Source organism: Babylonia areolata, chromosome 18 (assembly GCF_041734735.1).
Source record: "Babylonia areolata isolate BAREFJ2019XMU chromosome 18, ASM4173473v1, whole genome shotgun sequence".
In the NCBI taxonomy this organism is placed as follows: domain Eukaryota; kingdom Metazoa; phylum Mollusca; class Gastropoda; order Neogastropoda; family Buccinidae; genus Babylonia; species Babylonia areolata.
The window spans coordinates 36080099-36107655 of NC_134893.1; the positions used below are offsets into that span (position 1 = coordinate 36080099).

At 41.6% G+C, this 27557-nt stretch overlaps 1 protein-coding gene across 1 annotated transcript; it reads left to right on the plus strand.

Annotated features, from left to right (window-relative positions):
* LOC143292717 (uncharacterized) lies at positions 1–27557 on the plus strand. Its single transcript, XM_076603236.1, has 13 exons — positions 1–108; positions 2295–3409; positions 4958–5081; positions 5499–5683; positions 7274–7339; positions 11171–11297; positions 16030–16148; positions 18147–19061; positions 19929–20251; positions 21520–21714; positions 22958–23135; positions 23518–24064; positions 24757–27557. The coding sequence occupies exons 2-13, from the start codon at positions 2341–2343 to the stop codon at positions 24815–24817; spliced, it is 3909 nt and encodes a 1302-aa protein (XP_076459351.1). The 5' UTR covers positions 1–108; positions 2295–2340; the 3' UTR covers positions 24818–27557.

Consider the following 27557-nt stretch of genomic DNA (forward strand, 5'->3'; position numbering starts at 1 on the left):
CCGGAAGTGAGGATACCATACTTTTTTTCTGCACCCATTGAGATCGAACTTTGTTTTGCGGATTTTGTTTTGTGAGATTTCTTTCACTCGCAGCGGTGATAGCGCCAGGTAATAGGTATTCATTTTTGTATTTATTATTAGATTTAGAATGTTAATATGATGCATTATATAAGTTGATTATGTTTTCAATGTCGGAGGGATGGGGAGAGGTGGGCGAATCGAGGACAGTGTTCTTTAGCTTATACTGTGCTCTTTATTCCTCGTGGTGCAGACTTTAAGTTTAATCTTATCACCAAATAAGTTGATGAATGAGTCGCCCAGATGAATGGGTAGTTTAGTCATTCACCAGGTTGGATCTTTTCTTTTCTTTTCTTCTGGAATTGAAGACGGGCGCAATAGCCGAGTGGTTTAGGCGTTGGACTTTCAGTTTGAGGGTCCGGGGTTCGAATCACGGTAACTGCGCCTGGTGGGTAAAGGGTGGAGAAGGGAGGGCGGCGAAGAGGGAAAGGGCAGGATGCATGTGAGGGCCACTGAGAATCACGTATAATATAGAACAAGGCAATGGCGAGGGCATAAGGGAGATGGGCCGAAGGTTAATACGCTCTCGGCTCATCAAAGAAGCAGAGCCGAACATGATCATTTTCAACCCGCTTTAAAAAACAAAACAACAACAACAACAACAACAACAAAACACGGTCTCACACCGAGGCAGAGTTCTCAGCCGAGACTGAAAATTTGCAGGATCTGAACTAACAAATCAACCTTGGCATGAAGAAAAATGCATTTTTCAAGTTCGTTAAGGAAATGGTGTTAAAGTTAAGCAAACGAACAAAAGACAGAGATCGTTGGTTTCCCTATCACCTTGGACACATCCTTCAGCCTGAGGTCTCGTAGTGGAAAAGAAGTGATGAGCTGGTAACTGACCCGACTAACATTTCACACCACAATATATCCTAAAGATCAAATTAAAAAAAAAGCAAACAGACAGCGAAACAAACAAACAAAAACAACAACATAAAAACCCCATGCGCATGCAATGTGATGAACAGTCGCGACAAGAAACAGCAAGATACTTTTAGATTGGATATCAGTCCGTCGGGGGAAAAAAAGGAGGAAGAAAGAAATAGCAAAAAGAAAAAAAAGAAGAACCCCCCCAAAAAACAATATCAACAACAAAAAAACAAAAACAAAAAAAACAAAACAAACAAACACACACACACACTCACACACACTGCGTTGGCTGAAGTTTGAAATGCTCTATAAACATGAATGGTAATCAGCATTTTAGAATAAGAGAAAGAAAGAAGAAAAAAAAGAAAAAAAAAGGGGGGAAAAAAGAAGAATAAAAAGGGGAAGAAAAAAAGAGAGAAAAAGAAACAAAAACAAGGAGAGAGAGAGAAAACGGTCAGTACGACTCTGTGACAGGAAACCCTTCGTTTCCCAGCCATTACACCGATTTACATAGATGTGTTTATTTTGATTAATTTCTTCTCCTTTTTTTCAGTGTAAGTGCCAGCTCCTTAGGATCAAGTTATAGATCTATGAATTGCTGTTACATATTTTGAGATTTTTATTTTTTTGTTTTTTGACTGACCATCAGAAATTAAGAAAAACTATGATCTGAAGTGCAAATTGAAATTATTTGGGATGTGAACACTCTTTCCATTGTGTTGATCCTCATAATATGGAATATGTTCAACCTTATGAGTGGTGTATGTAATTTGTGACTTTTTCTTTCCTGTAAAGCACCCAAAGCTCTAAGAGAGAAAGGGTGCTACTGCTACACAAATCTACAATATTATTAGTATTATGCAGCATCGCTTCGCAGATTACAAAGATGTATAGACGATGCAGTCATCTCTTCCTCCTCAAGCTGCACCTCACACATATGTAACATTTTTACCACAAAGGACATGCATAATTTGTGCCGAGTAAGCTTCATTCTGACTTGACTTACTCCCGCAATACACACACACACACGCACGCGCGCAATCACACACACACACACAGATTGCCACAGTTTTGCCATTGTTGTCACAAACCCTAGTCAACCTTTCTGAGGCCATGAACATAAATACTAAAATAGCATGTTCATTAACATACGGGGAAGGCCTAGAAGGGTCCATTTTGAAGAAGTCAGTTGTGAGAAGTGTTTTTACAATATATTTAAACTTTAAAGGAGTTGGTGAGAAATTGAAGATTGTATGTGTTTCATAAACCTTGCCAATTTAAAAAAAAGAATGAATTGAACAAACAAACAGAAACCAGTCTGCATCTGTTTGCATGTGTTTCAGAAATCCTGTCCAAGCATAGCGTCGGAGTAGTGTGACCAGTAAAGTAATGGTAGCCAGGGGACGATCCCGAGGAAGAGGGCGGGCTTCCAAAAGAGCAGCAGCAGCTGCCGCCACACAAGAGTCTGGAGATGGAGCAGGACCTGCCCAAAGTGAAAATGATGATGCATTACCGTCAGGGACAGACGCTCCTCTTGAAGAACCGGCACAGGCACAGCAAGAAACAGAAGCTGCTGATACTTCAGTCATGGAGGGGTTTGAAATAGAAGGAGCAGAAGGAGAGGCTACTGAGGGGTTTGAAATAGAAGGAGCAGAAGGAGAGGCTACTGAGGGGTTTGAAATAGAAGGAGCAGAAGGAGAGGCTATGGAAGGGTTTGAAATAGAAGGGGCTATGGAAGGGTTTAAAATAGTAGGAGAGGCTACAGGAAGGTTTGAAATAGAAGAAGCAGAAGGAGAGGCTGCTGACACTTCAGTCATGGAGGGGTTTGAAATAGAAGGAGAAGCAGAAGAAATGGAAGGAGCAGAAGGAGAGGCACAAGAAATTGAAGGCATTGAAGGGGAGGAGAATGAAGAACAGGAAAATCTTGACGAGCACTTCAACGAGGGTGAAGGTTACATTGTTGAGGAAGAGCTGGCTGGAGAAGAGGAAAATGATGATGAATGCTTTAACAAGGGTCCAGACATCGATGCTGAAGAATTGGTGGGTGAGGGTGCCGATGATGATGACGGTGAGGCTTATGATCAGGAAGACGATGAGATCAGTGATATCAGTTGGGTTGAGGAGCTCTGGAATCGGAAAAAGGCTGAAGAAGCTCAGAATGCACAAGCTGCGGAAGGGGAGGAGCCAGCAACGGAAGATGCTGATTTTGCAATGGACCTGGAAGAGTCCGAGGAAAGGCTGGACTTTCCTCTGACAAAAGAGGCAGAGGGAGCAGACAAGCAGTCAACAGAACCAAAAGCAAGCGGGGAAGAGAAGACGGAGCAAGGAAAGACACAGGGGAAGACAACAGAGCCAGTGCTGAGTGATCAATACGCTGCCTTTCCAGAGTCCAGCTTGGAATTTTCAAAGATGAATGCCTGTATTCCAAGAGCATACTTTGGTCCAGCTTTTGATGCCAGTGAGTGTGTTGTTTGGATGTGTAATCATGACGAAGTTCTGGGCATGTTTTAAACAATAATCTGGGTGCATTTTGTTGCGATCCAAGAAGAAAAGTCAAGGTCACAGAATCATCAAATGGCACTTTTTTGTGAATGATAGTCACATAATTTTTTCAGAAAAAGCTTTTGGGAATATTGAACAATAGTGATGATGTAGTGGCCTAATATTGTGCGAGGAAAAGCTTGTTGGTACAAAAAATTCTTGCATACTATCTTTACCATGATTCAATCAACGATATATATATATATATATATATATATATATATATATATATATATATATATAAAAGGAAAGGTTAAGAATATACAAGTAAATTGAAATTTATATGTGCGTTATAGCGTATGCACTGTTCATTGGCTTACACCATTGGGTCAGAGTTCCTTTACCATGAAATCAACACCCTGTTATGTCTGTAAGATTTGTCATTTTTTTTGAAGGTTCATAACTATAGAACAAAAAACGCACAGAAGATAGCAATTTAAAACTGTCTCCCATCTGGATACTGCAGTGTGCCTTCTGGAAGTTTCAAATCTACAGAATGAATTTTTTCTCATGGTTGGGGCTTAAAAATGGCTTTTTATTAACTAATTAAGTGAACGGGTAAATGAAAACAGTAATGAATCTTAAAATGCCATATCTCTGGAACTAATTTGAATATGTAAATTGCTTTTATTGCTATTTGTTTGTCTTAAAAGATACTCAGTGGCAATTTTAGTTTAAAGTTCAGCATATTATTTTATTATTCTTTGCTGCCACAGTGTAATCAAACTAGGCCTTTGAAAGACCTAATCATGGAGTCAAGGTCAGGCAGGTCAAAGTTCAAAGTCACAACATGGTGTACTGAGGATTAACGCATCCTGCATATATATATATATATATATTAATTTTTTTATAGAATTGGAGTTTCACACCAAGTTTTCATCAAAACTGGCACAGTGATTGGTTACCCTTATTTCACAGCTTTTGCCAAAGTAAGGTCAGAACATACTTTCCAAACTCAAGGTACTGATATAGGTCAGTAGTGATGGTCTGAACAGTGCGGTACAAAACTTCCTGTTTCAATGTACAGTGGGTTTTTTTGTGTGTGATTTTTCAATAATTCATGCGCTGGAGTAGATTTGTCTTGAAGGCCTTGCTTCTGATACATATTATTTGAACAAACATTTAAATTTTTCTGTAGATCGAAAGGAGTTCAGTGAAGCCACACGTTTCATTTAAAAAAAAAAAAGGTTATTTTATTTCAAATGCAGTTTTATAGTTGTAATGTCAAAAGTTTAGCACTGTACTTGATGTGTTTCACTTCTTGTTCTTATAAAGTTTGTGGATTTTGTTTATGAATGCATGATGAGTAATTGAAACAAGTTATTTTCCCTATTTTGCGGTGAAGGACTGGGAAGAGAGGTTTATACTATTACTATTAGAGATGGATTTTTTTTGTTCAGGTATTTTGAATGAAAATGTTCTGTTAGTGAAGATAGTAATTCAGTTATTTAACCTTTATCCACAGACTGCTTCCACGCCTGCATACGGATTTATCCCACAACATATGTTGACTTTGTGCGGCCTGAATTTGCGCATCTGCTGACGCAGGCTGACACTGTGCGCATGGTACATGGAGCTGCCGGTTCCAGGTGAGATTTTTCACACTGGTACTGCTGCTGCAGGTGAACCTTTTTTTCCTTTCTCAGAGGATTTTTTTTTTTTTTTTTTTTCACATTCAGAGAAAGAAAAAAAATTACAAATAGTGAAATACAGAATATATGGACTTGATTTAATATTTTAGTTTTTTTGAAAAATTAATCTTTTTTAATATTTAACCTAAGGGGAGAGGGGTGTTACTTCAGGGGTGCACATGTGCCTGTTCTGAAAACCCAGTTTTTAATTTTGATTGTTGCCAGATTTTGGTTTTGACTTTAGGCAGGATGATTTTGTGTAAAAAGACATGACTGAATTAAAAAAAATCTTTGTTCAAATTATGGTATGAATTTTGAAGTTCTTGGAAATATGTGAAAATGTGGAATATATGTATTGTTATCTGTCTCCCATAGAAAAATCGAGATATTTTGCCAAAGGCCTGGAGCTCTGCTACCTAAGTTGTATGCCCTCACCTACTGTTGCAACAATATCACCTTCGAAGTTGTGAAGAGACGGCCCTTGGGATGGAAAAAGATACTCGTCAGTGACAGACTACTTACCGTGCCATCCGCTTTCTCATCTGAAGAATTCTTGCTGGGTAATTATTATTATTATTATCATTGTTATTATTATTATTAGTAGTAGTAGTATTGTAGTTCAGTCCAGGCACACACACACACATGCACTTGCACACACACAGACTCATAGAGTCAGTTGGTGGTATATATGCATACATACACATATGGATAGCTCCCCTCACCCCACCCTCCTGTTTCTCACAGACACAACACACGGCCAGTATACATACACATAATCACACACATACTGGCAGTGGCATACCCACTGACAGATACACAAGCACATTCACACACACTCTTACGCTGAGGGGTCCGGGTGGAGAGAGACTCAGAGAGAGAGAGCAAGCAAGCACATGTGTGTGCTTATATGTCTGAGGTAGGTAGATGAATGAATGTTATTTAAAAAAAAAAAAAAAAGAAGAAAAAAAGACTTGCATGTAGACACAAGCATTCTATAGGTTTAGCCAGACATTTCACTCATTTTCACTACTTTCCACAGTCTGCAGTCTTCTCCCCATGGAAAGAAACCCCACCCCCCACCCCTCCCCAACTCATTTCTTGTGTAATGTTGGTCAGGGACTTAAACTGACCACAGCATCAATCACAAGTACCAGTCTTTTTTCGGGGTGGGTGGGGATGGGGTGGAGAGTAGGATGGGTGGGTGTATCATGCATTTTTATGTGTACTAGAGTTGGTATATAGTAATGGAAGTCTTGAAAAGTGTTGGAGAAAATGAGAAAAATATTTCCAGGGATGGAAAAGTCTAGGAGAAATATGTTTTGCCCTTGAGGAGTCTTGGAAAAGTCTTGGAATTTTAATAAAACCCTTAACTAGTACCATTCAACAAAAAGCTTCCATAACGCATTAAAAACAACAACAAATCCCCAGAAAGTGATGAAAATTGAACACCAGTGCTGGGATATCTGCTGATCTCTTTTATGATCAAAGTTGCAGATGAATTTTGGATTCAGTTGTCTTTTGTAGGTGTGGAAATTTTCTGTCTGGTCTGGTGTGTGGAGAGTTGGCCAAGAGGTAATGCGTCCACCTAGGAAGTGAGAGAATCAGAGCGTATTGGTTCGAATCCCTTGGTGGCCTTTATTTTCTCCCCCTCCACTAAACTTTGAATGGTGGTCTGGACGCTAGTCATTTGGATGAGACGATAAACTGAGGTTCTGTATGCAGCATGCACTTAGCAAAGTAAAAGAACCCACGGCAACAAAAGGGTTGTCCCTGGCAAAATCCTGTAGAAAAATCTACTTCGATTGGAAAACAAATAGAATTACAGGCAGAAAAAAAACAAAACCGGTGGCACTCTCAAGTGTAGAGGCGTGCTCTCTCTGTGGAGAAGAGCCTGAATTTCACACAGAGAAATCTGTTGTGACAAAAAGAGTAATACAGTAGAATACAATATGGGAACCCTGTGTCTATTATACTGTAAATATGGAGACTGCAATGCATTAGCAAGCTTACAAGGGCTATGTGCTTTGTGATTTATTCAGCGGTTTTTGATTGGTTAGGGTGTGGGTGGTGTGGTGAGTTTGATTGGCTGAACCTTGTTGGTGCAGTGACTGATTGAAAGAGTGGAGTGGTTATGCCATTTTATTTTCCAGTGAAGCTGAAGATGATGAATTCCTACTACAGGCGTAACCTGATCAAGGTCCCCAGTTTGAATCGTTGTAAGTAAACCATGGAGCTGAGGTCATACGGTGTCTTAGTGTGCAGTGTGAATGTAGTGTGTGTGTATGTGTATGTGCATTATATAATTATGTGTGTGTGGTTTTGTTGCTGTGCATGTGTGAATATTTGTGTATGTGTCTGTGCACATATGTTTGTGTATGTTTAACTCTTTACATCTAAACAAGACAGAGAAAATACCTGTGGATTAATTACATGGTAAGCAGGAAGAACTGCCTTTCGAAAACAGGAAACATAATTTCTGGTTAAACCCTAAAGGCTGCTTATTCTTATAGAGCATGCAGATCACAACATTCCATTTCTAATGTGTAGCTAAGAAAACGATAAAGCAAAATAGCAAACACAAAGAGGAAACAGTTTCAACCCCAAAGGAGTCATATGCTATTTCTAGTAGTTGGTATAGTATGGTCTGTGTAACTGTAAACAGTGTGTACATGTTTTTGATGAAAATACTTATGCATGTGTGTGTGTGTGCGTGTGTGTATGTGTATGTGTGTCACTGTGTGTGTATATGTGTCACTGTGTGTGTGTGTGTGTGTGTGTGTGTGTGTGTGTGTGTAGTATTTATGTTTAAGGTCGTACTGTACATTGTGTTTGTGCACACATTATGTCAGCAAGCAAGTCTGCGATCAAGGAAAGACATGCCATTTTGCACACACAAAGGAATGTTATGTATAATCATTCTAGCCATACTTTTCTTCCATTCTTATTCCGGTCTTGCTGTTCAGATTATCAGCAAGTTCGCGTGGTGCTTATGTCATTAGCCTAAAGGAAATCTTGTTAATGCTCCAATTGAATTGAAATGTGATGTTCTGATGGAGTGGCACATAATCACAATGTTGATTATGTGAACTTCAACCCCAGTATATGTTTTCCTTGCATTAGTCAGGATATGTCTTCCTTGCATTATTTAGCATATGTATTGTCTTCCTTGTATTATTCAGCATATGTCTTCTTTGAGTTCGTCAGCGTGTTTTCCTTGCATTATTCAGAAGACGCGGTTCGAAGTCTTGAGGAGCCTTGGCGGTAGTCAGTTCCTCCGAACATGGAGCCATCATTACTATATATATGGCTGTGAGGATAGTATTGCTTAATGAGCATCTGCATCATTTGGTGGAGGCAGCTCTTTTGACAGCTGGTGTGATGCAATCCTGTGATACAATCTGCCAGCTGTGCTGAGGCTTCTGTTCAGGGACTGGTCATTTGGGCCACACCTGCAATGGATTGTCTTGTTGGGACTTGACACTGTTTACATAATTTCTTCAGATCTGAAATTCAGCAAGTGATATTGCATTAAGACAGTGCCAGTCTCTTGGAATTCTCGAGATGCAGATATGCGTTAAATATGAGTGTGAAGCAATAATTAAATCTTTTCTTTTTAAAAAAAAGTTTGACCACATAAGATACTTGAAGAATGTGTCTTGTCACAGATGCATAGTCTATCCTGCATTTGGTTTGTCTGCATCTCTGGTCATGTATTGATTCTGCATGTGCTTGTGGACTGTCTGAAGGGTGAGGTAGTCCTTCATGTGGCTCGCAGGATGCCAGCTCACATTGTTGTTCACATCAGATTGCAGACCCTAACTTGTCCATTGTGTAACCTGCACCACCTCTTGATGAGGTGATCTTTGTGTGAAGCCACTTGTGCAGAGGCAAAGTCACTTTTGATCAAACACATGGAAATATTTCCATGATTGATCACTTAACACAGTGGGAGCAGTCTTAACCTTATTGTAAAGAAATCTGCAGCAACTCAAAAATAATACAATGTCAGATGTAGGAAGAAGCTGTTTGTTTATTAGATGATACAGGATGGAACAAGGGTCTCCAAACTCCATTGAATGTTAGTTACCGTCTTCAGTGTCGGCGGATTTATGGAGGACTGCCGTTGGAGGATGTGGTGTTGGTCTTTACTCTGGTTGAGATGCTCACTCTGGCTCTGCGACTAAGCCATTGTTGTTGTCAGTGGGGGGCTTAGTTGGTGGTGTCCTCAGTACATTAAATCAGAATAGGTGAGGCTGTGCATAGAGGACTCGGATTGAGTCGTGTGGAAGTAATGCCACTGAAATGGTACAGATGATGGGGCAGCAAAAAAAGTTCTTTGATTTGTCTTCTGCACAAGATTTCAGCGCTGTATAAATATAATAATAATAATAAAAAGAAAGAAGACAAAAATTACCTGCAGATAATAATCAGGTACCATAACTAATTGATTAGGGCATTGGACTTTCAGTTTGAGTGTGCTGATTCAAACGGGTCAGCGCATGATGGGTTTAGGGTGGAGGTTTTTCTTATCTCCCCAACCAACATACCTGCAGGCCTGCTAGTGCCTTAATCTCTTTTCTGTGTATGCACATGCAGAAGATCAAATATGTGCATTAAGTATCCCATGATCCATGCACACCCATGAAAATGGAGTGTAGCTGCCTGAACAGGGGGGGTAAAAATAGTTATGCACACAAAAGCTCACTCGTATCACTGCGAGTGAATGTGGAAGCTGAAGCCTGCAAATGCAGTAGGCAGACAGACAGACAAGTGAGCTCATTCAGTTCTGTCTGCTTTCCCTCAACATGATCATCACATGACTGCTTTAGACTGATTCAGCGAGTCGATGAAACCAGACAGCATGCAGTCGTGTCAGATGGAGAGGAAGGAGGGAGCTTGTGCAGAGAAAGGGAGGGTGCAGGGATGCTTTGTTATCTTCTTCTTCATGGGAAACTTGGTGACAGTCACAAATTTAATTTTAAGGGCGTGTTTCTCTCTGAAGCCGTGAAGGTAAATGCTCAGCAGCACTGACAGCGAAGTCTGAAATGGACTTTCTCCTTGACTGGGAAAGTCCACCAGTATGAAGTGGTGGCTCAGCCTGCCTGGGTAGATGCAGTTAGCTGTCATCACCTGGTCAAACTCCCAGAGATTTCACAAGCTGCAGCTTGTGGCTGATGTGATATTTTTATGATCCACAGTACAGTTGAGTCTTGATACCATTGGTGATAACTCCCACAAAAGATTTTCTTTGTGGGGAAAAACTATAAAAAAACTATGTGCTAGAACATCCTAGTGATATGAGTGATGTCATTGTGCAGTCATCTTGCCATCTTGAAGGTTTTTGGCAGATGGGATGTTCAAATGCATCATTTCATGGTTAGAATTTTCATGGAATGTGCATTAAACTGAGGATGTAAGTTTGGACTTGGTTGGAAGCTACAGGACATGACAGAAGTTGAAGTTTCTACTTCAGCATATTATGCATATTATCACATATGCCTCAGTATCAGATTTTTCTTCTTTCTTTGGAGCCTTATCATTACTGTGGTGCTAACCATATGATACATGCGGAAGGTGTTTTAATCAGTGACTGCAGCATAACAGAGATGTACTCTGTGCTGGTAATGTCACACAATGCAGGGATTGGCTTGAGTTTGGCCGCACCAGGTCCTAGAACCCACTGATAAAAGAGACAACAGGTGTCTTTTTGGAGGTGACCTGGTCAAAAAAACAAAAAAAGGAGAGAAGAAAAAAGATGTGCTCATACTGCATCCTTGACGTAAGAAATCTGTTGATCTACTCAAATGCAGGAATGCATGCCATTCACTCTTCAGTCGTTTTAGTTGGTCAGTGACCGAAGCCAATCCCTGCACCATGTCCTGGTATCCACCAGGCTGGAGAGATGCAAACTGACACAGCGCTGGTCAGGTAATCTGGCCAACACGTTCAGTGAAGCATACCTGACCTGGATGACTTTCCAGTCGTCTGCATATCGGGACAGCATTTGTTCATCGTCACCAGTCATATTGTATCTGTTCCATTTTCAGATCAGGATGTTAAGGAGAGGTCACTTTTCCTTACTAATCTCCCTTTCAAGGTGAACACAACACTTTTGAGACAAGTATTTCCATTTGCCTGCAAGATTTCCAAGGTGCCCGTGTCTGACACCCTGAGGTAAGTCCTGCTGACTTGGTGGACACTTCTGTGAGATAAGTGTGTCACACAGTCCCCAGATTTTGTCCTTGTTTTCCACTTCTGTTAGAAAGTGGCATTTCATGTTTGTACCATTTTGACTGAAAGTTCGCACTGGCAAGGTGAAAGACACATGTATTTGCGAAATATTGTTTTGCTGTTTTGCAGCCTTCACATTCCATGTTTGCTTTTTCTTGCCAATGCCCTATAATCCATGGCTCTTGATTCTGAGTTCACACCCACCTATCCTGGTGATTTACATGTCCTCAAATGAATGAGGACAAGGAATCAAGCAATGCTGAAAGGGATATATCATGCAAATGGCATTGGGTCAGCATGACACACACAAAAAAAACCAACTGAGGCATTACAAAATCTCACTCAAGGGCATGTTGCATAACAGGTTTCCTTGCCAAGGCATGGATCATAGAGTGGAACTTAAAATTTCTGTAACTTGGTATGCACCACGTTTGGCTGTTGATGCTCCAGGCGCAGTCAGTCACACACAGCTGGGCATGTGTCCAGGTATTTTTTTTCCTTTTGTCCACGTACAAAGCTGGAAAATGATTTGTAACTAAACTATGAAGGAGTTGACCTTAGTTTCGTCCAGTCTCTGGAATTTTGTTTTGATGGCTGATGCACCTGCTGTGTGGAGCCTTGCATACCAAGTTCAATTGTTGTCATATTTATGATGACATGGTGCCTCAGAGTACTTTCCCCAGCAGTCTGTATCTCAGAGCTGTGTTGTCACCCAATACCTGCACATGAAAGGCCTCACATCCATGAAGACATGGTAAAGGCAAGGCTGTCCCTTCTGACCACCAGACCAAGATGCTGGTGGCTGAATTCAGGACTAGGAAGACAAAGCTTTGATAATGATGGCAAAAGAGCCAACTACTCGCTCAGCTTTCTCAAACGAAACATGAGAAATTGCCCTCCAGAGAGCTGATGGATGGCATACATCTCACTTGTCTGCTCCATGCTGGAGTATGGAGCAGCTGTATGGAACCGCCCACCTCAAAATGGATTTGAAAGGCTCGGGAGGGTCCAGCACCAGGCCACCCAGTTCATCACCAAAGATTACAGATCAAAGGACCCAGGCTGTGTGACGCACATGCTACAAATACCTTAATTACCACCTCTGGCTCTGGTGGGTTGATGCAGAATCTTCTGCCTCACCACAATGCACAGGATTGTTGATGACCAAATATCAGCTTTTCCACCAGGAAAGCTCTTGACACCTGCTAGCAAGACCAGCAGATGATCCAAACCTACTTCATATAAAGATCATGACACAGACAATACAGTGGAAAGAACTGTTAATAACAGCAATGCTTTGTAATTCCATTCTGCAAAATAGACCAACTAAAGAACTCATTTTTCATAAAAACAACAGCAGAATGGAATCAGCTGGAGGAAGGAGTTGTGTGTGTAGGGACTACCACAGCATTCAAGGCGGCCATCAAAAGTTCCCTGTCATCTACTGTTTTCCATCATTAACAATAGAGATGGTTTTTTTTGTTCTGTTTTTGAACATGCGCTCTTCCAAGTCCGTTGCAATGATGGCCACATTGGCTCCTGCAATACATTTATCCTGATCCTGATCCTGATTGTGACTGAAACCTGCAAATGTTAGTAAACAGAGAAGCTCGTAGCATAATTGTACAAGCAGTCATGTCAAACGATGAGTGACCATCAATGGAAGTGTGAGTGCCATGCGACTCCTGCACAACAGTCGTTTTGATTGTATCTCAACCCTTTGTCATGAAGACAGTATCAGCATGATGTTGACTGACTCTCAGAAACACACTTGTATCAGCGTGTGTCACGAAGGCGTGCTGCCTTTTTTAGGCAGGCTCTTGGTGATTTTCTTAGCTGTTGTCTTACTTCTGACAAAACATGGATTCCCCATTTCCTTGCCAGAACTAGAGCAGCAGTGTGCCAGTTTATCCCCTCCCATACAAGCTAAGGTCTTGAACCTTGGCGGGGGAAATAATGGTTGACTGATTTTTTGGTTACCATTTATCCTGGATGTATCTTGGATGTTTCGGAGGAATACTGAAGATATTTTTATGTGCAAAGTCTGGTATTGCCATAGCAACAGCAGCTCAGCAATGCAGTTTTCAAATCTTTGCAAATCACTAGCTCCAGCATCTTGAGACTGTGTTGAGGGCTTCATTCACAAGAAAGGCAGCATCTTCCACAACAGTACTCAGGGTCTGCAATGGAAGGATGTGTTGAAGGAAGACTGTGTCATCTTGAAAACAAAAGCAGCTGTCAAAAACAGAAAACTCCTTCATAGTTAGGTTACAAATTTCATTTCCAAACCTGGTTTGCCTGCAAGATTACATTTTTCTTTTTTCATACGTATATGATTTTTTCATCATTGTTCATTGGTCAGTATTTCGTTTTATGCAGAAAAGAACAAAATGACACACCTGAGAGTGATCAGTCAGAATTTTGTGCGTATCATGTATTCATCAGTTTTGCCTCCTGTCTGACAGAAGACTGCCATAAGCTTACAATTGGGCTTTATGATCGATGGTTTCTCCACACCAGTGGGAATCCATATACAGCTTAGTCTTTTGTGAAGGACTATGACTCTCAGACTTGGAGGCAAGATTGCACTGGCTCTTAGTGCTGTAGCCTTGGGGGCTAGTTGGCATTTGGGGACCATCCAAATGCCAGCTGACATAAAGCTCTCTTGGATAAGAGAGTGGGGATGTAACATGGGGAAGACAGTCTCCACTGCAATCAAATTCTAGCCCAGATAGTTTGGACAGTAGTTGCCTCCTTTACCGTTCTGATGGTCATAGTTGGATACGACTGACTGTCACAGTATTGACAATGCAATCTGTCTACTGAGGCTAGAACTCATCCCTGGTACTATAGTGAATCAGGTATGACTGGCCAGTGACAAGCTGATGACCATCATTGGTATTTAACATGAAACCACATACAGAGTTGCTGCATCAGCAGTCTCAGAGACAAGAGTGTTTTATTAACGGTAGGAGCACAAAAACTGAAAGAAAAGTTGCTTGATGTGGTGGAGTAAGCCCCAGGCTACTTTTCCAGAGGCGGCAACGTGACTGAGTCAGTGAGGTGTTGGACATGCGATCCAGTGTTCACCAGTGATAAGGGTTCCAGGCCCTGTTTCAGTATGGTGGGGTGTCCTTAGAAAGGCACATTTACTTTGATTTTTCCTCACTCTATCCATGTGTGAATGGGTACCAAACTTCAGTTGGGGAAAGGAGGAGGAGAGGAAGGAGAGGATTGGGCCCTGCCTTCCTGTGCCGAGCCAGTTCACTACCCCGATGACCTTAAAAGGCTTCAGGACCTTATAACATTTCCAGAATGGCTAAAGAGTGCTTAGTATTTCAGTACTTTATTGATAATTTCAACTGACCACTATGGATGGAACAAGAAGTTTGATTAACTGAGGGTCACACTGAAACAAGTCATCAGTTGGAGAACACATTATTGTGTGTCAGCCTGCTTGTGTCTTTGAGGCAATCTAAAAGTGCAGTCAGACATGTGGACAGAGTAACACTTCAGGTGCCTGTCACAAGTTCGACAGACCTGTCTGCCGCTCACTGTTCAGTCATATTTTTGTGATTATATATTAGCACCATATGTGTGCGGAACCATGCTGGTTTGTGTAAAACCTGGCATTTGGCTAGAAATTATCTGACCAGTTTATATTTCCTGTCTTTTGACTACATTTGGTGTACAGTTATCCCTGCAGAGGCGCCACAAACGTATGTGGACAGCTGGAAATTGCGGCTTCCCCTGCCTGTGGCTTACAGATGTTTTCCCATCATTTTGTGGCCATCAGCAGGATCTGTCTTTTTTATTTTTATTTATTATTATTATTATTTTTTTTTTAACAAACATGAATTTGGCACAGAAGAATGTCAGAAATGTGTAGACAGAAAAAGTTTTGACACTGAAAAGTACCCTTAACATGTCAGTTTTCTAAGAAAGGTGAGGAAAGTATATGTTCCTGAATGTGTACTGCGAGAAATGGATGGATTTATTACATTCTGGAAAATGGCCGTTCTTGGCATTGTATGAAAAACAGAAAGTTGATTTTTTAAAAATTTCTGGTATTATTCTGTGTTCACTGTGGATACACTTACTGTTAGCTGTTAACCCCTTCTCTGCTGAACCTCAGTGAAATAAAATTAGTGTGGCTGGCATGAATTCAAAGTGCAATAACTACTTCCAATGCGCTTTGAATTGGTGTCATTGATTTTGCTGGACAAAAGAGGAAGGAATTCGAACAAAGAATGATGATCTACATCCTGACCCAGACAACAGCCCTTCACTGACAAGTGTGTCAGCAGCAGTAATGGTGAATTTGAACGCTAGTTTTCAGACTTTTTTTTTTGGTCCCCTTCAGTTAGTTCCTGTGCCTGAATAATCTGTAATGTATTTAATTAAGAACAGTTTGAAGAACGTAAAATAAGCTTTTTTCTGATTCTTGTTTCTGATTCTTGTAAAACATGACATTAACAACTGGAAGTATACCCTGGCACATGCAGTCTTTAGAAGCCAGATTTTTGAGTGGTGTACTTACTTCCCTTGGCAAACCCTGCAGACCTATGTGTGTGATTCACACATAGACGATTGAAGGAGACCCCTGAAAACATTATTTTGATATGATATTAAATGTTTTGTGGGGTGGGTGTGTATGATGTTTTTGCGTGGACAGTTCTGCGGTGGTGAGGCTGAACACTCACAGAAGTGTGTTGGATCATCTGGTGGCCTACGAAGATCTCCACCTCCATGGGCAGAAAGTGGAGATGGCGGCCAGCAACATGTCCCAGAAAGGTGAGTCATGACAGCAGTGAGTGTGTCAGAACTTTGAAATGCACAACAGAAGAAAGAAAGGAAGGGGAAAATGCTTTGAATTGACAATAGAGTAAAGAAAGAAAGAAAAACGTCATTTAGAACTGCAAAAGAAATTTGTTGGGTTTTTTTGTCGGATACATACTGAATACTTCTGTGTGTGTGTGTGTGTGTGTGTGTGTGTGTGTGTGTGTGTGTGTGAGAGAGAGAGAGAGAGAGAGATAGAGAAATATTGGTTTGTCAAGCACTAGAGAGAGAGAGAGAGATAGAAAAATATTCGTTTGTCAAGCAAGTTAATTTTAATATTGTATGTTTCTGTTTGGAGTTAGCATGGTTTTCTTGTTTCTTTAATGATAATGTACAATGCCTGATAACATTCCAAACTGTCTTCAGTTCGTAGATCTGTTGTAAAAGGAACACCTGCTCCACTTTTCTCCAATGAGTGCAATCCATTATTAACCCTTTCGCTGCAAGGAAAATAAGACTTAAGTGTAATCTATTTGCCAGGGTTTTTTTTTCCCAAAAAAACAGGTACAAATTTTCAAAAAATTCAGTGCTCTTTGTAACTGGAGAAAGACCCATAAAAGTATATATTTTCTGAAAGGTAAATGAATAAAGAATACAAAACACATGATATTTTCCCATTTTATATATTGTTAGTGACATGCTGTTGTTTTGAAATAAGTGTTTTGTTTTTTGTCACATTTTCAACTTGTTCATTACAAACATTAGTCCGGTAATTTGCACTAAAATATATTTTCTGGACAAATGGATATCTGCAGACACAAAATCATACTAGAACAACCACAGTTAAAAAAAAAAAATTGAAAAAGAGATAGATACACAATGCATTGTGACTTCTCCAAGTGATAATATGGATGTGAGGCCATGCCCCCTCAGTGTCCACCCTCCTCCTCTTCACCCCTCTCACACGGTCACTTGATCCAGTTCTCATCAGACCGCGTAGGCTGAGTGCCAAGAAAATTGCTCACACTGTGTCCTACTAATAATTTGGTCAGTCTGTCGACTGCTACGACTGTACAGCCGGCATCACTCACTGATAGTCGTATCTTGGCCACTCGCTTGATAGCTCCCTTTATTTTCTATCAAATCGTCCTATAAATGTTCATCACTGTCTTCTCCTTCGAATTTATGCTTCAATTCTTTCTGAGTATCAGCTAAAGAAAGCAATCTTGGTTGATTTAGTTCGCCACGATCGCATGTCTTGAGCACGGCGTCAGTCCCACATTTTGTTGAGCAAGCGAGGAGAGGAGCCAGGCAAACACTGTGGCCAGTAACCCACCAAAACGTTCAAATAAAGGACTGCCTCATGATGTTGATGGTGTTTCTAGCTATGAATAGAATCTAGAGAGATTCCCCAAGCTAAAGCTACCAGCATTTTTGTCAATGAACTGAATGCAAAGCAGGGAAAGTCAGAATATTTCGATGACAAGTTATCTCGTCATTGTGGCAGCGAAGTGTACATGCTTGCCATGTCATCCTTTTGAAGGAAAGGGGAGCAGAAAAACGCAAACTCACCAGTTCCTTATCTTCATTTTTTCTGTTCTTTTTTTCCCCAATATATTGATTAACCCCTAGGCTGCCTATATGATATATCATCCTGTTTTCTGTAATCCAGCAGAGCAGTGATTGTTGTCAGTAGAGGCTCAGTAAGCAGTATCCTGAGTGTATATGTGTGGAATTGGGATAGGCACCACTGATTACTATTGAAACGACTCAGCAGCTTTGCAGGGTCTCTCTCTCTCTCTCTCTTATTATTATTAACCCTAAAGCAACCATACATTGAGTAGCTCCTTGTGGAGTGCTGCCACTGGAAATGCAGCAGAAAGAGTCTGGATATGGTTGTGTATGAGAAACTTGGGGGCTAATGCACTGGAAAAGAAAGAATGGATGGGAACTCCTCCCAAATTTTTTTGTATTAAAAAATCATTTAAAGAAAATCAACTTATATGATTTCAGATGCACAGATGAAGTTGAATGTTAGAAAAGCTGGTGAAGTGCGTGCTCGCAATCAAGCGAGGAAAACTGAGAGAACAGAGACAAAAGAAACTCAGGATGTCCCAGCAGATGATGCGACCAAAGGCAGTCAGTCCAGAGCAGGAGCAGGGGAGAGCGAGAAGCTCAGCCCTGAAGAGCAAGAGAAACGAGAGCAGGAGAGGAAGGAAAAAGAGAGAAAGGCCCCAGAACTGAAAGAGAAGGAGAGGCGGGTGAGAGAGAAGACCAGCCGCGAACAGAGAGATCGAGAACGGGCCAGAGCGCACAGAGAGAGACTGGAAAGGGAGAGGCCCAGGCAGCAGTCCAGACAGCAGAAGCCAGCCAGCCTGAGGAACAGGGCGCCGAGAAGGGAGCCCCTCATGGGCAGGAAGCCCCTTTTGGGCAGGAGGCCCCTGCTGGAAAGGGAGCCAGAAAAGCCCCCACCGCAGAGAGGAGGAGAGAGCCGACGACGCAGACCCTCCGCCACTTCCAGTGGAAGGAGATACCCAGCCCCATACATGCATGGCATGGACCGGGACCCGAACATGCAGATGCTGCACGAGATCGAGCTGCAGCACGAGATGGCGGCGCAGCGCGAGCGTGAGCTGCAGAGGGACATGGAGATCCTGCAGGACCTGGAGATGGTGGCGCAGAGGCAGGAGGAGCAGAAACGGAGGGAGCGTGAGGCGGAGGAGAGGCGGAGGGAGCAGGAGGAGCGTGAGCAGGCGAGGATGGAGTGGGAGTGGGAGGAGAGGGAGCGCCACAGGCTGGAGCAGGCCCGGCTGGAGCTGGAGGAGGCAGACCGGCGTGAGCGCGAGCGTCGAGAGCGGGAGGACCTGCAGCGGGAGAAGAAGAAGCTGGAGAGGATGCACGAGGAGGCCATGCTGAAGCTGAAGGCATGTCTCTAGCTCGCCTTTATTGTTTTGTTGTGTTGTGGAGTTGCGATTCATCGTTGACGTTCTTGTGTTGGTGTATTTTTGTGACAGTAGTTTGTGAAAGAATAGATAGATATTAGGTGTGTGTGTGTGTGTGTGTGTGTGTGTGTGTTTCACTCTTGTATGTACTCAAGTTTTTGTTGTACGCCTTTATGTACTAATGTATATGTATTGTTTCATGTGAACCCCTTACAGCCCACTATATGGAGAGTTAGCACAATACATTACTATATATATTATTTTTATAATTCTTATTTTCATCATGACTGTATTTGTGTGGGGAGTTTGAACCATATAAGTATTACACTGCCAGTCTTACTACTTTATGTGCACGATTTTGTGCCATATATATTGTTAGCACTGTACGGTGTTGTTATTATAGCTACTATATATTTGTATGGGGAGTTTGCACCATGTAAGTGCTGTATATTATTATCTTTATTGTTATCATTGTTATAATCATTATTATTACTTCTATCACTACTATACTGTATTTGTGTGGGGAGTTTTCACCGCACAAGTAATGGATATTCTTCTTTTTCTTGTTATTATTACAACTACTACTTCTGCAACTGTAATATACAGGGAGTTTGTGCCATATAAGTACTGTATACTATAACATTATCATTACAATTATTATTGTTATTACTACTATATCTGTATGGGTGAGATTTCACCATAGAAGTACCATATGTCATTAGTATTATTACTGTTACTATGCACCATAAAAATACTTCAAACAAATGAAAGTACTGCCATAAAAGTATTACATATTATTATTATCATCACTGTCAATGTGATTATCATTAGAATATTACTATTATTCAGGCAGTGGAGGACCAGCAGCGTCGGGAGCAGGAAGAACTGCAGCGCCTGGGTCAGGAGATGGAGGCAGAGAAGGTTCGTATGCAGCGCCAAATGGAGGAGGAACGACGGCGCCAGCGGCAGGAGAGGGAGGAGTGGGAGCGCCTGTCCAGGAAGCGTGGCCATCACCATGACGACATGGGGGGTCAGGGGGTTGTGGACAACCGCCACAGCAAGAAGGGGCGTGGGGAGGAAGGAGGGTGGGGGAACTACTATCCCGCTGTCGCCCCTGCCGGTGACGTCGAGAGGCTGGGAGGACATGGTGCTCAGAACGAGGCCTCTGGATCGTTGGTAAGTCAGTGGACGTTGGGACCTTTCGTTTTGTGCCCTGGCTACACTCCATTAGAATACTGGGGGTTTTTTGGGTTTTTTTTAAGTGTCTGTGCGCTCAGACAAGACAGTGAAACTCCATTAAAATACTGGGTTTAAGTGTCTGTGCTCAGACACAACATATCAAAATTCATTAGAAAACTGGGTTTACCCCCGAAAACGGAGTACAGCTGACTATATGGTGGGGTAAAAATGGTCATATACGTAAAATGTCTGTGCTCAGACATGACAGAGAGAAACTCCATTAGAATACAGGGTTTAAGTGTCTGTGTATGCTCATAGATGACAGTGCAAAACTGATAGAATACTGGGTTTAAGTGTGTGTGCTTAGACACAACAGAGTGAAACTCCATTAGAACACTGGGTTTAACTGTCTGAATACTGGGTTTAAGTGTCTGTGTGTGCTCAGAGATGACAGAGCAAACCTATTAGAATACTAGGTTTAAGTGTGACAGAGTAAAACTCCATTAGAATACTGGGTTTGAGTGTCTATCTGTGCTCAGACACAACAGAGTGGAAAAGCACCATAGACATGTGTACATGAGACTGAAGTAGATACAGCCAGTTGTGTTATCTTTTCAGCTTCAATTTTGTATTCAGCTTTGTAATGACTGTTCTTTTCTTTTACTTTTTTTTTGTTATTGATTTTTTGTTGTTGTTCTTTTGGACCAATTTTAAGTATTCTGAAACTCATTGCTGGAACAGTATTTAAATGATGTGAATGTGAACCAGGACTTTTTTTGGGTTGTTTTGAGTCAGCACTGTAAAACTGCCAGTCTGTTTTTTTGTTGTTTTTTTTGACAGCTACTTTTAACCAAGGAGGCACTGTGGCAGAGTGGGTGAGGCATGCACTTCTGGTCCAGTGTTCACCAGTAATCAAGGTTCGAAGCCCTGTTTCCACATGGTGCTGTGTGCTTGGGAAAGGCACTTGACTCTGAATTTCATCACTCTATGCAAGTGGTGATTGGGGGGTACCGGATTTCAGTTGGGGAAAGTTAAAACGCCGGGAAAGAGAGGATTGGGCCCCCTCCTTCCTATGCCAGGCCCTAGACACAGTGGATATGAGTTCACTGCCCCGATGGCTGTAAAAAGCCTGAGACATTAAGCCTTTTCTTATAACACTTGTCTCCCCCCCACTCCAACTCCCCCCACGCCTCCCCAAACCCCCCACACCCCCACCGCCCCTCCACCCGTTGTGTTTCATTCATGCAACCATGTGTGGTTTTCAGCCTGAAGTGGCTGTGAAACGCAAACTGGAGCTTGAAGTGGCCCGACAGGCTGAGGAGCTGAAGATGAACTTGGCCTTGCTGGACAAGATCCAGAAAGATCCCACTGGGATCTCGGCAAGCCTCAGTGAAGTCCTCAGCAGCAAGGACAAGGGTCAGGGGGGTCACCCGTCATCAGCCTATGATGCAGCTCAGCAGGTTGGTGTGTGTGTGTGTGTGTGCCAGAGAGGAGAGTTTGGATTTGTGCAGTTGATGCCAAGTGTTTTGGTTTCATCACATTTTGTTATTGGTGGTTGCTGTGTGTTTTAGTGTGTTTTGCTAAAAATAAAGTATCTCTAAAATATCATTGATGTGGCTGGAGTATTTGCATACTGAGATTTAATTACTCAGAACATTGAAGACCTGTTCAAATTAAACAAGATCTTGCTTCTTACCATGGTCAATCCTCCACATCCTCCTCCCCCACGCACTCTGAGTTGCAGCAAAAAGGGAGTCTTCCAGTTCATGTTTTATTATTACTTTCTTAGAATGAAGGCTGCGCACATGAAAAGAACAAAAACTGGGGTGGCTGCAGCTTGAAGCATGGCATCCTTTAAAAACGTGGCTTCAACTTACAGAACTGTCTCACATGCTTGCAGTAAGCTTGTCCTCTTCTCATCATCTTTGGTAGTATTGTGAGTAGCTCTTCCAGTTACACTGTCGTCAAAAAGTTCTGACAAATTCATTTTCAGTTTGGCTAAGCTCACCCGCCTGCTTTCGTGTTGAAAGCTGTTTGACAGTTGATGATGAAGCTGAGTCAAAGCCAATAACTTGCATGTCAATACTGAACTCCATTTGAGCAGACCAACCGCCATTTTATTTTTATTTTAATTTTTTTTAGTTTGATTTTATTGTGTGTGTACATCATGCTGTTACTTTTGTATCTTGAAAATAATGCCAAAGGTGGAAAGAATGAAAATGAATATTTATTATGTACCTGTGGACTGTGAATAATTTTCAAATTTCTTCAGAGTTTTGTTTTCTTTTCTACCCTCCATTTGTAATCTGAAAATGTTGTTTTGGAAGTGAAGTTTCAGTGTAATGGGATTCTGTGTTTCAATTTTTTTTTCTTTTTTAAAGAAGAGAAAATACTATTACATGCTTCATGTGTGGGTTCAGTGATATGTCTGAGACTTTTTGGTTTTTTTTCACTTCTGTTTTATAATGTGTTGTGTGTTTGTGTGTGTGAACATTTGTATATATATGTGTTTGTCTCTGCGTGCTTGCAAGTGTGTGTGTGCACGTGTGTGTGTGTGTGTCTGTGTCTGTGTGCAGTCCAGTGTATGTGTGTGTGGTACATTCCTGTGTATGTGCATATGTGTGTGTGCATGTGTGGGTGTGGGTATATTCCTTCATGCATGCATGCATGTTCTTGCATGCGTTTGTGTGTGTGTTTGAACAGCCCGGTCACCAGCAGCTGCTGCACAGTCAAGATTTGAACCCTCAGCAGCAACAGCAGCAGCTTTATGGTCAAGATTTCAACAACCCTGCATACGGTTCTTCCCCAAGTCATGACTACACTGCACAGTACCAGCAGAGCTATGGAGGAGACATGTCGCATTACCAGCATCCACATGGAGGTAAATTAGGCTGTGAGAGATGATGATGATGATAATGATAATGTGCTTTCTTGTAGTACTTAGCCAGCTGCTTTTAGCACATCTAACAATACATGGTGTTATACATAAGACACAGGAATGTGATATTTTTTTTTTAATTTGTAAGATACATACTGAACGAAAATACTATTTAAAAGACTGTGTCATCACGATTCATCAATCACAACTCGCACACCTCTTTTTACTTATGATCTAGCCACAGAGAGTTAATAACTTTCTAGTTATGATGTGTCCACATTCAATTTTTTTTTACTTATGATTTACCCACAGACAGTCAATAACTTTCCAGTTATGATCTATCCACAGACATTCAGTTTTTTTCTTACCTATGATCCACCCACAGAGAGTCAGACGAGAGGCGGTGGCAGTGGTTACCAGGGCTGGCAGGGTGGCCCGGACCTCGCAGGACAGCCCAGCGCCACAGCCACCTGGGGGGCTGGAGCGCGTGACTTGAGCAGCTGGACCCGGGGAACCACCAGCGGCTACGCCAAGACGGAAGATGGCGCAGGGGGCGACATTCAGGGGAGAGGACAACAACAACAACAGCAAAGGGGAGGAGGCTACTATGATCAGGGAGGCAGACAGCAGTGGGGACAACAACAACAGTGGGGAGACAACTACAGTCAGGGGGGACAACGGCAAGGCGGTTACCACCAGGGAGGAGGAAGAGGAGGGCAGCGAAAGCGTGACAGCGGCTCAGAGCAGGGGGAAAGACGAGGAGGAGCCGGTCAGCAGGGAGGGAGAGGCAGAGAGGGGGGAGGTGGGGGCTACAACCAGGGAGGAGGAGGAGTTGGAGGAGGGGAGGTCTACAGGGGCAGCTACGGTCAGGGGGGACGGAAAGGACCGGACAGCGGCCGGCAAGGAGGACAGCGAAAGCAAAAGAAAAGCTGGTGAGTTCAGTGCCTTGTGCGCTTGTTTTCCGGGTTGTGGAGTATGTGTGTCTAGTTTTGCGGAGGAAAAAAGGCAACAGAAAATGTATGATACGATAGTGTGCGTCTTGCATGAAAGCTAAGAAAAACATTGGATACAATAGTGTGTGTCTTGTGTGAAAGTAAAATAGAAGAAGTGTGAATACGTGTTTGTGTGTGTTTGGTCTGAAGATTTGATGTAAATTGGATCACAGGACTGGTGTGTCGTTGGTTGAGTCAGGGAAGGAGGGCTGTCTGAGATTTTGTTCAGTGTCTGACTGTTCCAGAGTTATCAGAACACAGAATGCAGTGCGTTGCGTGCTTGTTGTCAAAACATGCAAGAAGCAAGATTACAGGACTTCAGATTTAAGGGAAATGTGTTTTTGAGCGAATGTGAGTGTGTGTGTGTGTGTGCACACATGTACATGTGGGTTTGCACACGCGTGTGTGCGTCAGTGTTTGTAACACTGTGTGTGCACTGTGTCTATTAATGTGTATGTGAGAGAGAGGGACACTGTGCGTGTGTGTGAGTCTGTGTGTGTGTGTGTGTGTGTGTGTGTGATTCAGTGTTTGTGACTGTGTTGGTGTATGCTTGTGTATTGAACGTAGTCCTTTAGAAGAAAAAAAAAAATTCTTGATGACCGCAAAATTTGCTGTGCGTTCCTTGTTGGTAGGTACGGAAGCAGTGGAGGTGATGGACATTACGGAGGTCAGGGCAAAGGTCGCAACTACTGAACGTAGCAACAGGGGACAGACGTCTGTCATTGGTTCTTACCATGTCTATGCTTACTCTTGGACTGTGTCTGCATGATGTGTTCATAGTGCCTGTGTACGTGTCACTGACTGAGGGAGTTGATTTACCTTTGAATAATGATGAGGATAAAAATGAATACCTAGATTGCACTCTATCCAGAAGAATGCCCCAGGTGCTTTGCAAAATACATGATATTACACGTAACACTTTCTGTCCCATACTTTTCGGCCTACCGTCCAACTTGTTTTCGTCTGCTTGTTGACTCTGTTCTGTTACTCTGTTACCTGCTTTTATATATGTATATGTTCTAATACTTTTATATACAATTTTTATAATTTTTAAAGCCTTCAGTCAAATGTACACTCTTGTAAAGCCCCAGGTCATTTAACTTATTTAATCAAAATCCAGTCTGCTAGCCTTTTTTTCAGACCTGTCAGCCATTTTGCTGTCAAAAGATGGTTCCTTTCACTTTTCTGTTCTCTCTACTCTCGCACCATTAATTTCTGCTCAACTCAGACACTGCTCTTCTTTCATGGCCAAAGGGCGAATTTCAATCATGTTCACCTAAAATTTGGTAAAATGTAAATGTTTTGGTTCTAATTTGACATGATGGTGAAGATGAAGAGGTAAGACTGAAGTGTTGCTGTTCAATGTGATACTGATAGTATGCGTTAATTGTAAACGATGTCATAATTGTGAACAGTGTCATATCTTTTTTTAGTTTGTTGTGACAGGCTGCGCCATGTGGCGGTCAGAATTTACTTTTCATACACAGGTAGGGTGCATACAACTGATAAGAATTTGTGGGCAGATTTAAGTTAAAAAAAAAAAAAAAAGTTGCTCCTTGTACTTTGTAGGCCGAAAAGTATGGTACACACCAAAATGAAGTTACCAGTTATTCACACACATAAGCACAATGCATACTTACATACAAGCATACATTCAAACATACATGTATACAAAACCACCCGCCTCCCCAGTCAGGCACACACACACACACACACACACACACACACATTGAGTGAAAGACAGTCGCTGCAATGTGGCAGAACCACAGGCTGAGAAGTGGTGTGTTCCATTTATTGGGATGAAAACTGAAGAGTGAAAAACTTGTGTTTTGTTTATTTTCACTTGTCCGTTTTTCGTTTCTTTTGTGGATTTCATCCTTCTTTTCCAGTAAATTCATTATGCCATGTTTTTTTCTGAATTAATGAAAACTATTATTTTGCAGTGTTACCTTCTTCAGTAAAGGGCTTTGGCCTTCATCTGAATGAAGATTGTTATCATTATTATCGTTCCATTTCCATAACAGACATTGTGTTCACATCATCGTTGACATGCATTAACAAGAGGACTGCGTTTAGCATGATTTTTTTTGTTTTTTGTTTTTTTGTGAAACACAGGAAAGGCGGTAGAGAAACATTGTTTATAAACAAAATACCACGCTGGTCTTGGCTGAAGCGTACGTTGTAACTTGTGTGTAAAACTTGCAACTTGCTGTCAAGGGTGGGGATGGACTGGGGAGAGTTGTGACAGGTGTGTGTGTGTGTTGGGGGGTAGGGTGGGGTGTGGTTGGCATGTAAACTTAACACTTTATTGAAAGTTCAGGGTATTGAAAAAAAGCCAACCTCTTTATACCTTTTGTTATCCCTCTTGTCTTTTGTGGGGAAGCTGAAATGAATGTTAATGTTTACCTTGCCTGCTGAAATTGGACTGAAAGGGACTAATTAAAAGTGAAGATCAGCTTTGGTGATTAGCATGAGTCAGTGTTGTCAAAGTTTTTAAAAATGTTAGTTAATTATTTGAATTCTTTTTGTCGTTGTTTTACAGGTGAAAGAAATTGTCACGCATCAGCAAAACATGATAATAGATTTGATGAAAGTAACATAGTACAACATGGGGAAATAAAGAAATAAGTTGGGTGACACAATCTGTTCACGTTACACTATATGTTTAATACCATGTGTACACAGTATACATTTAATTTTACGTACACATATATAAATTCACATACGCATTTTCCCTATCAGACTTATATCTGTTCTCATCTTTTCCATAGGTGTTTCTGTCATATTGGTGGAAGTGTGTAGAGTAGTGACATTGTTTTAAATGAGACATTACACTTTACAGGGAAAAAAACACATTGGTTTGAAACATTGTGGTTCAGGAACGAGCACATTGTTTTGAATGATGCATTGTACTAGGAATAAGTCACTCCTGATCTGTTGTGTTGGAGCTAAGGAACCAAACAACAGGGCAGGAATTTAGACTGTCCTTTTCTGTCTGCAGTGTACTGCACATACATTCAGAAATTGTACATGATTATGTGTGCGTGCACACACACACACACACTCTCTCTCTCTCTCTCTCACACACACACACACACACTTCATGTGTATTCATTCAAAATGTACGCAAGTTAGTGTTAAGTGTTATATGGACAGACATTTCCCATTACAAGAATTGTGCAGCATGTAACTCATCGTTATTGCTTGCTTTCTTGATTAAGTCATGTGTCAAAGATTACAGGAATGGTGACTGGGATCATAGAGCCCTAGTTTTGTGTGTGCAGAAGAATTAACAGCTGTTGTGGTACGATAGGGAATATTGCAATTTTCCATGTTTCATCCGTTATTCACAACAACAAAAAAAAAGTTTTACTGCATGATACAGTGTTGAGTCTGACAGGGAGAGTGTGTGAATAAACAGTTCAGTCGTTCA